At 34.6% G+C, this 15,236-nt stretch overlaps 1 protein-coding gene across 1 annotated transcript in view; it reads left to right on the top strand.

The window, feature by feature from the left end:
- Nucleotides 1-15,236, top strand: part of LOC109546859 (lachesin) — a 168,579-nt gene that overhangs the window by 139,719 nt on the left and 13,624 nt on the right. Inside the window, exons 4-5 of the mRNA XM_048665721.1 lie at nucleotides 955-1,162; nucleotides 12,226-12,396. Of these exons, the coding sequence (XP_048521678.1) occupies nucleotides 955-1,162; nucleotides 12,226-12,396 (379 nt within the window). The remainder of the gene's footprint in view (nucleotides 1-954; nucleotides 1,163-12,225; nucleotides 12,397-15,236) is intronic.

Raw genomic sequence — 15,236 nt, 5'->3', positions numbered from 1 at the left:
TCAACAATATAGAACTTATCTACAACAATTTACTAAAAACTTTCACCCGCTAATGCAAAAATTACAATAGTTGCTCAATCAATCATTTTTGGCATCGACGAACTAGTAGAAAACCGTATTTGAACCAGATTATTATATAGATATACAAAAACAACAAAACATAAAAAAAATTACTAATTAATCAGTGAAATTACTTTTTTTGAGCAAATTTCGATATAAAATTAGGGGAGGGCTGGCCCAAAAAAGACACTTGCAAAGAGGCTGAGTGCTTCCGGATTTCACTACAATCTGATGAAAGGTTTAAAACTGATGAAGAAAAAACTAGAAAAAGGATTTTGTTTCAACGCTCTATATCTTCGAAACAATGCGATTTAGCAAAAATTTTCTTATATCATGCAGATACATCAATCTGTAGTATTGTTTCCCAAAGTTATCAAGATACATATATATGAGTATAGACAGCTTCCGCAGCTATTCTAACAGTCATTTATTCATTCACTATTCATTTGGACTAAAGGTCGGCATTATTTGCGTAACACGAACGTTTGAGCATTCGGAATTTCCCAAATTGAAGCATTTTTACCTAAAGCTCTAAGTGATTGATTCTGGAGCAACGCATTCTAGCTAAGCCCAAATAAAGAACTTTCTCCAGCTGAGTAGAAAGGCACAGCTGAGCCCACAGAACTAAAATCTGCCTTCATATAAGGGTGATTTAATAACAAAGAAAATTATATCGAAATGAAAAAATGCAGGGACGTATTTATCCGCCACGAAAACAAGAGGTCGTATTAAATATTTGACTAGAGGAACGTAGAAAGCTCTTCTATGAATAAATCGAATAGAGTACGCCAGCAATACAACCTTTCCTTAAATCCAAATGGGAATAGTTTTAGTTGAAAATTGTGAAACTTTATTCACAAACGCAAGAATAAATACGATGTTTTTTGCTTCCAGGTCGCTTGGGTGCGTGCAGAAGACCAAACAATCCTCAGCTTGCACTCAAAAGTGGTAACTCACAACAGCAGAATCGGAGTCACTCACGATAGCGCAAATACGTGGCAATTGCGTATTCGGCAATTGAAAGAATCCGATCGTGGATGTTACGTATGCCAAATCAACACCGCCGTCATGAAAATAGCAGAAGGATGCTTGGATGTCTATGGTAAGYYGCTGAATTAAAGGCAACATTAGAAAATTACAATTSAAARTTCAAAAAAAARYTCAAATTACAATTTGAACAATCGTTTGAGGTTCAGGCAATTTTTCGAGTTTTTCCGCCGAAAATCAATCAAATGTTTTCAACTCAATGCTTCCGACATAGAAAGTTCTCAATATGCATCTACAGGGCAGCAAAATCCTTGAGGTCTTCGTTTGTAGGTCTAGCTCCGGACACCCTGTATAAAGAATTCGAGTATATGATAAAGTATTTAAAATATGATATGATGAAATATAGAGGGTTAAAGACCGCGATCACTTAAAAACCGCTTCAAAACCGTCAAAAAAATCACCAATTGTTCAACCAACGACGGGAAAAATCTGAACCATTTATTCAACTTCATATAGTTTTTTAACTGATGGCAGTTTAGTTTCTTTCGATTTTCTTAGACTTCTATCGATTTTTTTCATTCCAAATTCTGCCCCCGGATGAACAGTTGAAGACCTTCTGGTCATAAAACATTTTGTCCATAGTTCGTAATTGCCCTTCATGTGAGATTAATTTACAGCCAAAGGGATGGAGGCAGGTGAAAACCTGCAAACCGGGAAAGTTGAGCACACTGTTCGAGGTTATTCTAAAAGTTGATTTTGCGGTAGTTTCAGTTTAGCGGATCGGGATAGCTCGTTTGTAATAGTTTTGCGGGAATAAAGTAAATAGTAATCGATATTTGCATATGTGAGTGTGGTTTCGTTTTAATGAACCTAGTTTTCGAACATATTCAACAGAGTGTCTTAAAAACAAGAATTATTATGCGATATGAAACTGCTGTGGTCAGGGTAAATAAGTACTTGTATTTCAGGACGTTGTAGTTTGAATGTTTTAGCATTATCTGCGCATTTTTTCCAAATATGGACCTTATTTCCAAACAATTTGCATTAACAATTATTTAACAAACAACTGCTCAAAGTCCACTTACTGTATTATTCGATTTGTAACTGTAATTACACTGCAAATAAGAAAAAAGCGTAGCTTTGGTTTTTTAGACCAAAATAAGTTTTTTTGTCGTGGAAATACTGGTAAAAAACGCACGGTCCTCAAGCTAAAGAGAATAATGTTTTGGCGAAAAAGTGATTTTTTGGTTTGCAAAGTTATGAAACTTTGTAATTCCTTGATATTTTTTATGTCTCACTTATGCTATTCAAATAAAATTCAATTTAATCAATTCAATTAAATAAAAAACTTGAACGTGGTTAGAACCAGATGTCTAAATCAGCTTCCCCACTGATTTGAAGTAAGTATTTATGCAGTTCAAACTTTAACCCTTTTTTCCTCAGAAAATCAGCAAAAGTGGGGAGTTTTTTGTATTTTGCAAAACATGGAAATTTTCAAGAATTTTTCAAATTGACTTTCGTGGTCGTTTTACGCAGGCAAAAGTTTACCGTTTATTTCATATGTTAATTGAACAGTGAGAATGGGAATTTTGGAAGAATTCGAAAGGGTATTCTAAAAGGTCTCCTGTAAAAGTGTAGAAAGTTTCTATTGCCAGTCATCATTAGACAATTTTCACGAATTTTAAAATTCGTATCTGGTTTTGTGATGGTTATGCAGGCTAGAGATTAGCATTTATTTCATCTGTAAGTTTCAGAGTGAGGAAGTCCGTTTCCGATGGATTGTAAAGGGCAAGGTCTGTTGTATAAAACAAGAAAGTTTCGATTTTCCAGTCATCATCAGGCAATTTTCGACAATTCTTAAAAATCGTGTCTGGTTTTGTGATGGTTTTGCAGGCCAAAATTTGGAATTTATTTATTCAGAACGAACGAACTTAGAGAGTCGTTTTTGCATCTATTTTAGAGCGAAAAGTCTGTTCGATCAGCGTCAAACTCGCGTCTGGTTTTCGTAGTAGATTTTCGAATACCAGAGTTTAGAATTTATTTCATATGTAAATTGCACAGTGACAAAATCAGTTTCGGATGCATTCTAAAGAGAAAGTCTCATGTATAAGTGTGGTAAGTTTCGATTTCCAGTCATCATCAGAGCACTTTCTAGAATTTTAAAAAATCGCGTCTGGTTTTGTGATGGTTTTTGCAGGCTGGAGTTTGGCAGTTATTTTCTCTGTAATTTGCAAATTGAGAAAGACAATTTCGGATGCAATTTGTAGAGCAAACTCTCTTATTTGCGTGACGGTACTTTCGATTTTTAGTCATCCTCGAGCAATTTTAGACAATTTTGCAACATGGTTTATTTCGTTGCTTTTGCAGGCCACCATTTGGCCTCTGTTTTCAAATTATCGCTTTTGCGATTATTTTGTAAAGCAAAGTTTGTTCTATTAGTGTGAAAAGCTTCGATTTTGAGTCATCAACAGGCTATTTTTTTAATCTGAAACTTATTTACTGAGGAACTTGCAAAGCTTGCGCGTCACTTTTGTATCAAATTTGTAGGGTAAAGTCAACTCTATAAGTGGAAAACTTTTCGATTTTGAATCATGCTTAGTGAATTTTCGAGAATTTATTTTTTATTTAGCGCTGCTTTATGCAGGTCTTGTATAAAACTAAACTTCGGTATAAGCTTTGAAAAAATTATAAAAATTAAAATTTATTTATCTCATTGTTGTAAGAGGAGTTTAGGTACTGATGATTTTAAAAAATTAAAAGAGAGTGATCGTTAAATAATTTCTTCACTCTGAAAGCGTTTTTTGGGAGGAAAATTTAATTCTCCAATTACAAATATAACGCAAATACACTGTTTTGGTAAAACACGGAAAATTTTTCCAAAATTTTGTGAAAGCTCATTCCCGAAAAGACGTCAATTATCATCGTTTAATCGAATTAGTCCGTTTGCTGCGTTCGGTAAAGATTTCTACAAATTGGAGTTTTTTTGTCTTCAATTGAAAAGTGTTTTGAAAGAGAAAGGGACGAAAACTTTAGTTTTTTTTTAAAATACTTTTAGCAAAATATGAATTTTTTTTTGTCCCAATTTAATATTATTTTGTATATATTATCAGTGTATTAGTTGTATTGTTGTATTAGTGACAGTGTCCTAATACACACGCCTCATAACTTAGTGCAGAAAAGAAACAGGAGAAATAACTCGCATTAAATAAACACTTTATTTCCGCTAGGCTTGATTCACTTTTGGCTGTGAATATTTTTGCAATTATTAATCGGATTTGAACAAATTTTTGATCGAATCAGCACTATTCTTGTGCAAAATTTAAGTTATAAAACAAGCAAAAAAATGTACTCACAAAATTGTTCAACGTGGTTAAATAGTACCAGGTTTTCATGGTCAAAGTTTAAATTCGTCTGCAAGCAATATCGGCGAGCGGTTATAAAAAAATTAATATCTCTCGAATGGCTCAGGGTAAACAACCCATTAAATGTCCAAATTTCTCACAATACAGCGTATATTTTTTTCTCTCTGATAGATTTCAATTTTACATGCTGATAGATTTCAACTTCGACCAAGAAAACGTGCCAGGATTCAAACAAATGTTTATTTCAATTTTTTTGCTTATTTTATAACTTAAATTTGGTCCATGAATAGTGGCTATGACTCGACAGGAAAATTATTCAAGTCGGATCACCAACTGAGAAAATATTCCCAGTAATTTGCGGCGCAGTGTAAATATGGATTTTCCATTGCATCTTATCTGAAAACAAATGTTGCCCTGAAAAGTAATAAATCCCACCGGCTTATTCTATCATTCTTTATCAGCAGCGTCAGAATATGTTTCTATAAGCTATAATGTAATGCCGATGATACATATTCCCTAGACATTGAACTAAAACTCGAAAAAACCCTTTCGTCTTACACTTACACATTAATCATTATGTAATTTCTTCATTCACTGCGTCGATTTTTTGTTCAAATCCGATGACACCTAGCCATTTGTCCGTTTCCGCTCAAAAGCCCGTTATTTTCATCAATCAAACGCAAACGTTAATTAAAACATCGAAAACCGAGAACTTTATTTAATAAATTTAGTAATTATTGATGCATGAAAATCATGGAATATTGAAATTAATTAATGGAAAAAAGCGATATTTGAGAAAATTGCTTCGACGCGTACAGAAGAGCAAACTGACTGAAATTGAGAAAATTCTTATATTAGGTTTCACCAACTGCAAGTCATGCAGTTACACTAATTCAATTCTTCAGTAAATCGGGGTCCTAATTAAATCACATACACAGCTGGATGAAAAGGAAATGAAGAATCAGAAGGAAACTGCATTAGTTTTTGGTATTCAGAGTAGTACGAAAAATTACTGGGACATTTGCCTACTTTTCAAATTTTTTTTCTTCGGAAAAGACAATTTATTTAAACACAGATTTTTTCAAGCAAAAACTGCAATTAAAACTTTCACCATAAATAAAAGGTATCTGTTGAAATCCGTATTGTGAATCTAATACTTTCGGAACTTTAGGTAGTACAGTAACATCGAAACAAATTTACATTTGAAGCAGATCAAACCCTAAAAGCTAATGAAATAATGTCGTAAACACGTTTTTCTCGCCCATTGGAAGGCTGGTAAAACAATATAATTGAGCCAATATAAATTGCCCGGCAATACTTCATACCGTAAAAGCCTTAATAGGCGCCGTTTCAGCTTCAGGTTGTTTTGGCCTTAGGAATATGGCCCTAATAATAATTTATCAATCCCAAAGGGACTCCCTTATAGACGGTATATTTCTTAAGGAAGCGACCGGCTGCTTTCGGGAGTTTAACGTTAATAAAATAAGGGATAATTTGGAAACTCATTAAAAGCTTTGGGGACGTAAATTTTATATGGTTTCACTCCGTTTTTTTCTCGACTGCCTGGATTAGCCGAATTTTATACTGCCGTTGGATTTTTTTTATTTTGCATTAATTACTTATTGTTTCCAAGTCATGACTTGTTTTGAAAACTTTACTCGAAAGTTCTACAAAGTAGGGCAATTTTATTGATGTGTTTCATTCAATTTTTAACTCCTTCGAGGTTATTGCTTTCTTATCGTTTAATAAATAATATTTCAATACTTCCTTGTGACCCAATTGCGTCAAATCTTGCCCTTCGATCGTTATGGGATTTTTAAACTTCATTTTCCAGATACAACGTTTCAACGTTTCTCTGATGGACAGCCAGTTAACTTTGACGATATGTATATTTACTCAGCAGGCACTCGAGCACTTGCCAAATAATGCAGCCATTAATAATACAATGGTTAATCTAAAAGGCATTATGCGAACATTATCGTCACATTTTATAGGATTTTGTAATAGATGGGGCAATATTGGCTTTATGCATAGTGAAAAGGATTTAAATGGGCTTGGATGAGGAAATGAAATTGCTTTTAAAAAATTTTAATTGAACGCTTCGAAGTTTACTTTCCTTCAAAAGAAGCTTTGGATTAAAGGCTGTTTAAATTTAATATCGCGTAAAAGTGGCAAGTAAAATGGTTTAGTTGAATTTTATTGGTTTCATTTGTTGGCTTGTGTTTTTAATGCGTGCATTTACGCTGAAGAAGTAAATCGTTGACTCAAAAAAGTTGAAGGCAAGCTCTTGGCAAAAACATTGGTGCTTTCCGGATGTTAAACATTTTTTGCTCATAATGAACAATTTTTTTTTGGTGATGGCTAACAATGGTATTTCGGTTAATAAAATGTTAAAAAGAAGTTTTCTGGGAAGGTTCTTGATATATTTTCAGGCGATTTTCAAGTGGCCACTTTTGCACTGTAACTATTCAAACTTGTATAACAAAAAAACTGTAACTAAAATTCCCTTTTGCCCTGTTAAGGGATATTTTTTCCAAATCCCTGCTAATTGCTTCAATCTAACAGCCGTCTAGATTATAATCCTCGGACGTAAAACAGTTAAACGCGTTCACGTCAGGCTCGTACGTGATTATGTCAAGGTGCGTCGTTTTAATTTATCTTCACCGTTCTAATAAATTGTGGGTTTTGAGGTAAAAGGGAAATCCGGATATTAAGTGGGACGAAAACGATGATAAAAGAGTCAAGGGTCATTTTGGCCCCCGTATAACCAATGCCTGTTCATAGTGAAGAAGTTTTTGTCGACTTTCAGGAGCGGAATTAGCCTGAATGGAGCGTAACAAATATTGCTTAACTGAACACATAAGTTTTAAATTTAATATACCCGGAAGCCTTGTAAGGCTTGCATGTGAAATTAATGCATGTAAGCAATACCAATCTTCCACCCGTAAACTTGGCCTCTGGCTGGGGCTTGCAATAAAATTATGTTTGCTGAGGCCATTTTTCATAAGAGCAGATCATGGATTTCGCTTGCAGGAAGCAGAATGCAAAATCGCAGCTTCACAAACACAATGTTTTACTCAAAAAGTCAAATAAACCGCAACAATCTCACTCCGTGGAAGTTGCACTGCATCACTGTCGAAAAGCGCAAATTTCTACTTCAAATTTTTAATACAGAGAAAAATATCATTGAAACTGGTCAGTTTTTTACACCGTTGAAGATACAAGCCACTCCACGACTGCCTAAAAACCCGAAAAAACTCAGCAGTTGCAAGCAACACCTCCAAAAACCGGAACTAATTTGATAAAAAAAAATTGTTTAAAGAAACTTATTTTAACTAATTATTTTTTATGAATATTACTTGCTTTAAAAATGTCGACTTGTACTTCGCTTGTCCATTCCAGGTCTAGTCTTTATTTAATAGGAGTGTTAAATGATATTTTGAAATGAGCGGGCTTGGAATAAAGGATCAAAGGAATTTATAATCTTTAAATATCCAGTGCAAACGCTGGAAACTCACCGTAAATTGCTCATTAACTGGCTTATTTAGATAATGCTGGATTAGGCAGGGCTTTCCTAGACCGCAAACGCAACCCAAGACCAGCACTGAGGGATAATTAGGCCAGTTATCTTTGTCGTCCTCTTTTGCATAATGGATAATGTTATTTCCTTTGGAAGGCCGGAATTTATGAACGCAAAAAGTGCAATTCGCAACTAAGATAAGCACGATTTCGTCTTCTGTCACCGAGCCAATTTTTTAACAATTTCGCGGCTTGCAACAGCATCTTTAACAGTTCGATAACATTGATTTTTTTTTAATCAAATGAAGCACGTTCTTCGAGTAGGCAAGAATGTCTGAATTAATATACTGATGTGATGTGCAATAATAACGAGGAAATCGTCAATCATACGGTTCCCGGAATCTGCTGTTAATGATAGATCAGCGCGAAAGAGAATTGGCTTAATTATGAGCTCAGCTACGGAACTACGGCCCCAGCAACGAATCCTCGTATCGAACATTATTCCGTCGCTTAAATAAATACCCTAATTAATGTTTCAAGATTTCGATGTGGCGAAATATCTGCAATTATTTGGGTCGCAATACACTGAGGGGGTTTTCTTAAATGGCTCTTTAGTTATAATAGTATTGCTCGGTTATAAGCTTAGGATGTCCTTAAATTATTCTGAGCGTCGTTTAATTAAACAGTTTCCTCCTGGAATGAACTTGTGAAGATACTTTTGATCAACCTGACAAAGCTTGATTGAAAACAGGCAATGAAAAACTGGAGTTTAAGAAGAACAATTTTTTTGGAATGTGGTAAACTTGGATTGAGAAGTTTTAATTTGAATTCGAAAAAGACGCCGATGGCTCCTTGGCCGACTTTGAGAGTTTTCATTTTATATTAAAACTCGAAGTATCAGATCTAGTTTTTTTAATCAAGTTTAAACAAGAATAAGCAAATAATTCAACATTGCTTCAGGATAATCAGCAAATACATAAACTTAAAATCCACTTTTCAAACACAGTTTGGTAGTGTTGAGCCCAAAATCAAAATTGGCAGAAAACAGTCCGGTTTACTGGAATTTTGAATACCACTTTTCCAAACCAAAAATTAGTGCAAAGCAAAGACGTAAACATTATGCTGTTTAAAAGTGCAACAATTAGCTTGCATATTCCAGTGAATTGTTGAAGATTTCTAGGTGAAAATGTTGGTTTCCTTGCATTTTATGTTATGAAAACTTTATTTGAAAAAGTTTATTTATTAGTTGATGTTAAAAGCTTTTAAAATCTGATAAAAGAATAAAAAATCGATTCACTACTGAAGATTCAAAAAACAATCAAAAGTCAAAATAGATGATAATGAAAAATCATTTTCCAGGAAATTAAACGCTTTTCATCTTTCTGTAAATGAACACTTGAACTAGACTTGCACAGGAAAAGCTTAGGAAGAAAAATGAGAAAACTTTCAAAAAAGAGACACAATTTATAATTTTGCCTTACAATTTTCGAAAGCATAAATTATAACTAACAAACAAACAAAGATTAACTTTATTGAAATTTCCTACAAATCACCGTCCGGAAACAAGTAAATAAATTAAAGGATGTATGAAAATGTTGACTGCCTTGCATTTCATGTTATCAACACACAACTTGAGACTCTAAACTCAAACAGAGAAAAATTAGGGCAACATTTGTAATCACTTTAAACTCGAGCTCGATATGCACCTGGAACAGGCTAGAAATGATCTATAAACTAAGCCCTCAATTTCACTTAGTCTGATTAATTCCGACTCTGATCGTTTATCCAAATAGAAGCGTTCAATGCAGTTGCTTTGATCGGAACCATTGCGCTCTAGTTCTATGGGTATCTGTTCAGCTTTTGACCAAAAATTACTGAATGAACTAAATATTTAACTCAACAGAAAATCAACTCTAAGGACACATGTGACCTTTGCCAATACGTCTCGCAAGCAATCGATCTTGCAGCTCCAGAAGTTGTAGCTCAATTGAGAAGACTATTAATCGACAAGTCATATTTTATATTCGACACTTTCCAGGTGTGTGCGTTGGAGCTGACGACGGCTCCAAGTCAATTTCGTATGAAAAATGCTCGTTATTTACTCAGGACATTTAAGAACACCATAAATCAAATGAAAGTAAAGTGCCAAAGCCTCCCGCCAAGAATTCCCAAACAGCAGGTTTTTTTTTCGTTTTCCGTGTCGAGATTATCGACTGCAAAACATAATTGGTTGAATGAAGCTCAAATGATTGGAACTCGAAGTAAAAAATGCTAAACCCATTTACTACAGCTGGATAATAGTCACAGTTGCAAATATGAGCTGCATGGTGTGTCTCAATCCGGAAATTTTTCCATTTCGGCAATCTTATAAAGCTCCTATACAGGCAAAAGTTAACTACATTGTTCCACTTTAACACCATATCCAATATATTTTCTCAATTTCCTGTAAATGAACTGTAACACAATATTAATAGAAGTGCCAGCCAGCTACACCTCATAATTCATATTATAGGCATTCTTAGCGTGTGACAGGCTCTCTCGCAGTGAAAAATGCTCCTTATTTGTTGGGAGGATTTATTTTTTAGTCCAAATGGAAAGTTAGTGGGCCAAAAGTCATATGCGACAGGTGGAATATTGAATTACATTTCAACAGTTATTTACGGTGAGTTCCAGTCTAAAATCATTTAAAGTTCAGCGGACTGGTTTTCTGGAAAAACTTCTATTAATTTTGTTGTACAGTTCATTGATAGTGACTATTCCTCTATTCTTATTTGAAGGATTGTCTCATTTCTTTATTATTAGATTCACACTGACTCTTTTTTTCTTTCGCTAGAACTTACGAATTTTAAAAACTTTTCAAACTTTTCATCGTCTTTTCGGCTTGTTCCATTATCGAATAATTCGATCTATTTACTTCGATTCTTTCACAATAATCACATCAATGCACATACTGTAATTAATTTTAACTTAAACCTTGCAGTTTGAGAAAGCAAACCGAGCAACTTTTCCACCTATTTTTCAAGCACATTTCCCTTCATTAAATATTTTCCAAGATAGCCGATTTTCTTGTAAGCAGGCATCTTTTGGCCGGAATTCAGGTGGCACGTTCTTATAAAAGTTTCATTAGCAACACCGATCCCATAAGTATAATTCGCAGTAAGTTTATTCCACCGATTTCGCCCTCCTTTTGATACGGAAGAAAGGCATTATTTACGTAAATAACGGGCATTTTTCATGCCCCAAACCTCTCCGAATCTGTCGCACCTGGAGAATGCCCACCATAAATTATCCAAAGCTATTCGCAAGCCTTTTAATATCGGCACTGACATGTAAGTTATGGGTTCTAATAGCGAATGTTTTATTAAGGTGTTATTCAATTTGTTCTCTTCACTCATTTACGTGTGAAAGAGCTGTTAAAATCGTCATGAAAAGAGCAAAAACAAACTGCTTTTTAATAGCACTGTAATCGGCTACAAATGTGACGAAAACCTAAAGAAACTCATTAATAAACATGAAAACTTTCTCAACTAATTAGCAAGTAATTGCACATGAAGCAAGAGTTTGTTTTGCAAACACATAACTTTTAAAGCAGGAGATAAACGTCTTTAAAAAATGTCCACACATGAAGAGGCAGCATTCTTACACATAAACTGAACTAAAATTGAAGACAAAATGAAATTCCACAAACAGAGCTGGGGAGTTTAACCGAAATTGTGTAACTCTTGACCGCAGGAGACGGCAGTATCTAATGAATAAAACATCAGATTTTAATCCAGTAAGAAGTTTTGCTCAAAATATGGCTTGCAAAAGTTTGATCCAACAAACTATTGCCTTTCTTGTTGGTGGAAACTTGTTGGGCCAGATGTTGCCGTTTTCTCAGAACGTTGGAAACTATGGAACGTGATTGAAACTGAATGGTGAAACATTGTGATATTAGTATCCTGTTGATTTTTTACTTGATGATTTGGCAATTTATAAAACATGAGGAATAAATCTTTGCCAAACATTTGTTAACAGAAATAGCTATAAAACTGTTGAGTTTTTGGAGCTTTAGGTCGGCAACCCACTCAGCAGCTTCAATCAATGGCCCCGAAAGTTTAACTAATTGGAATGAATCCCCGGTAGAATATTCCTGATTTATAATGAAATTTGCATTCAGGCAATCAATTAAACATCCCTCCCGTTTTCCTCAGTAAAAGTATTGGTGTTTCTCTGCCCTGCTCAATGGCCATTTTCTACAGAACAAGCAGATAAAAACAATCGGTTTAAGATAGTGAAAATCGGCTCTTTGTTTCAGTGCCACCCGATATCATAAATACGGACACAAGTGGAGATCTTTCCGTATCTGAGGGTGAAAATGCAACCCTTTGGTGCAAAGCCACCGGCCATCCAACGCCCCGAATAGTGTGGAAACGAGAGGACGGCCAATCGATTGTACTTAGGAAGGGCCCAAGGGAATACACTGAAGGTAATATAATGGCTTGCCACTTTGTTAATTTATTAATTCCGATTAGTGTCACAATCGCAATGGACAGGATATAATTAGGGGATTGTCGTGTTGGTGCGGATTATGCCCGCATATTATTTGCCTAATGGAAGTGCTCTATATATAAAAGACTTGAAATAAAGTGTGCAGATGTGCACCTAAAAACTATTTAAAATATTAAAGGAGAGAAGCAATTACATGAATCGAAATAAATTAGCATCACTATTATTTCAACTGTAATCAATTTTTTTCGAAGCAACGCACCAGTTAAAACGAATATATTGTTTAAAGCTTAATTTATTACGCATTAACATGCGCGTAAATTGCTCTTGTTTTCTGATGCGAAAAGTTGTGGAATGAACTGGATGGAGCAAATTAACAGTCGCCTATTGCCGATGTAACACGCGTTTAGCTAATTTACGTAAAATTAATTAAACATTACTATTATTCGCATAATTTTGTCTCAAACATCAACAGTTTCCGATATAAAAGCACATTTAAGGCGCTGTAATCAGTATGTCTTACACACTGTTGAAACGGTTGCCACACTTTAATAAATTCAGAAATTTCATGTGAAACAGCGTGAAAATCGCAATGGATTAAATAAATGTGCGACCGCTTTTAATAACGCTTCTAGTGTTTATTTTTCATTTTCGTTCATATTTTCGAAACCAGTGTCCATATTTTAATTAAAAATAATATTTCCTGGGGCCAAACCGAACGCTGAACTTTGGATTATCGTCTGACCAAGATATTTGATTTTTAGTATGTTATTTTAGGATCGAGATCAGATTTTTCCGCCACCTCCTTCCAATTACTATGAGCTCCAATGTTGATTAAGTCTTGTTCTTAAATTACTTCCGGCCAATCACTGAGAAATTCAGGTGAAAAAGTCCCAGAAAAGCAAACAATCAGCATCGAATAAGGCAAACTAAGTGGGATGTATTTAATTAAAAATCCCATTTTCTTCCATTAGAGTAGCGTATATTGTTAGCATGTTCCTTTTGTTCTGTTGCAAGGAAGCTGCAATAGAAAAATTCCGACTAGATGTACAAGATTTAATTAAACTCCAGCGAATTCTGTGCGCTTCGTTTGTATCCCCCGAACAAGTATTAAATTTATGTGTTTTCAGGTTCTTTTCAAGCCGTAATCGAGATCTTTTAAACGGGAAATTTCGTACTTGTTAAACGACAAAACTTGTTGTTTTCGGATAAGCTTTGTTGCTTTATCATTGGATGGCATTTATTTTTACTCGAACCGTACACAGACAATAACGATAAAATGTAATTATGGCTTGATGCTGATATAAAGACAACTATTTCACAGAGTTGCATAAAGAGTTAGAGATTAAAGCGACTTTGCTGAAATATTTGTTGGGATAAAGAGATCGCAATAGCTTAAGGGCGTGTTTCTTGCTCAATTTTAACTCGAACACTTTTTACCAAATAATTTCTGAAATCCCATTCCATATTTGTGTTTGCACATTTATTTTTAGCTGTTTTTTTGTGCACTTTTGCACAAGCTGACTTAGGAATCAGTTTTCTATAAAACATGAAAATCTATTCTTCGCTACTTGTCATTACCAACCCAATTTCCCTGGCAAGCCACTCGCTTTCGAATATTTATTCAGATTTATGCGGTCGATCCCGAATACCGGACCCGAAAATGTCCAACAATTTTATCCTGCATGCTTAACGACCAAAATTCCTTTCCCAATATTCGGGTTGCCGCCCTTTCAAGATCCAACTTGAGCAAAGAAAAAGAAAATATTTTATAAATTAGAGCGATTCCGGCAAAGGAGGAAAAAATGAGGAAAATCGCCCTGAGCAAACTGGCGATATTAAATGTAACACTCTTTTGGCAAAAAGGGGTTTTGTGGCCTTTGAAAAGGGCCGGAAAAATTAACGAAATCGTGGGTAATTTGCCGCAGACGAATGGACCATGGACTTGCTGCTATCGATTGAACACAGAATAATCTTAATAAATAAATTGTTTAGAATTAGTTAACAAATCCTTAACGTGGCCCAAAAAGCTGCTGATCAACAATGTCAATGAATCAAAGAAACGTTAATGGAGAAAATAGAATAACAAAATTACAAAAACGCTCATTAAGCATTATGGTTCTGTCTGTATTAGGTAACGTCAGGGACTGAACATACCAAAATTAATTAATGATAATTGTGGAAAAACTAATTAAATTATAGTGAAATAAACCAGATTAATGAACTAATAAATTTATCTGAATCTAAAAGCATCACACAGTGAAAGAACGCATTAAATTTAATTAATATTTAATGGGCATTATTTAGAATATCCATTACCTAATGATTCGGCCTAAAATGGGCATTTATTGTTTAGTTTGTTTGAACGGCGAGTGGGTGGAGTAATTTATGCGTAAAGTTTTAATGTGAGCAATTATTATTAACATTAAATATCATATTACTATAGAACAGCGGTAATTAATGTTACACCCCGCTGCTGTCGGCGACCTTTGCTAAATGATCGTTTGGTCGTTCCATTGGCTTCCAGCAATTTATTTAGCCCAGATATGGTATTTGCGTGGTCAATACGATTTTCCGTTATGTTCGATCAAAGGTGGATTCGATTGCAATTAATAACAGTTGACTATAAAGAGGAATCGCTAATTACCGATTTTAATTGAAAAAAACTTATTAAGTTCAAGCTTGGGGAATAAATTGGTGGATTTTCGTGGTCCAGTTTTTTGCCCAAAAAAAGTGTATGTGAAGATGAAAAGAAACCAAATTTATGTTTTCTTGCCACAGCCCAAAGTTCATTGTGATAATTGGCGATTTCAAACACCA

This window comes from Dendroctonus ponderosae, unplaced genomic scaffold, assembly GCF_020466585.1.
Source record: "Dendroctonus ponderosae isolate FM_Combo_2020 unplaced genomic scaffold, Dpon_F_20191213v2 Dpon_F_20191213_4, whole genome shotgun sequence".
Classification (NCBI taxonomy): domain Eukaryota; kingdom Metazoa; phylum Arthropoda; class Insecta; order Coleoptera; family Curculionidae; genus Dendroctonus; species Dendroctonus ponderosae.
Note: the sequence above shows the minus strand (reverse complement) of the source record. Positions and strands in the feature narration are given on the sequence as shown.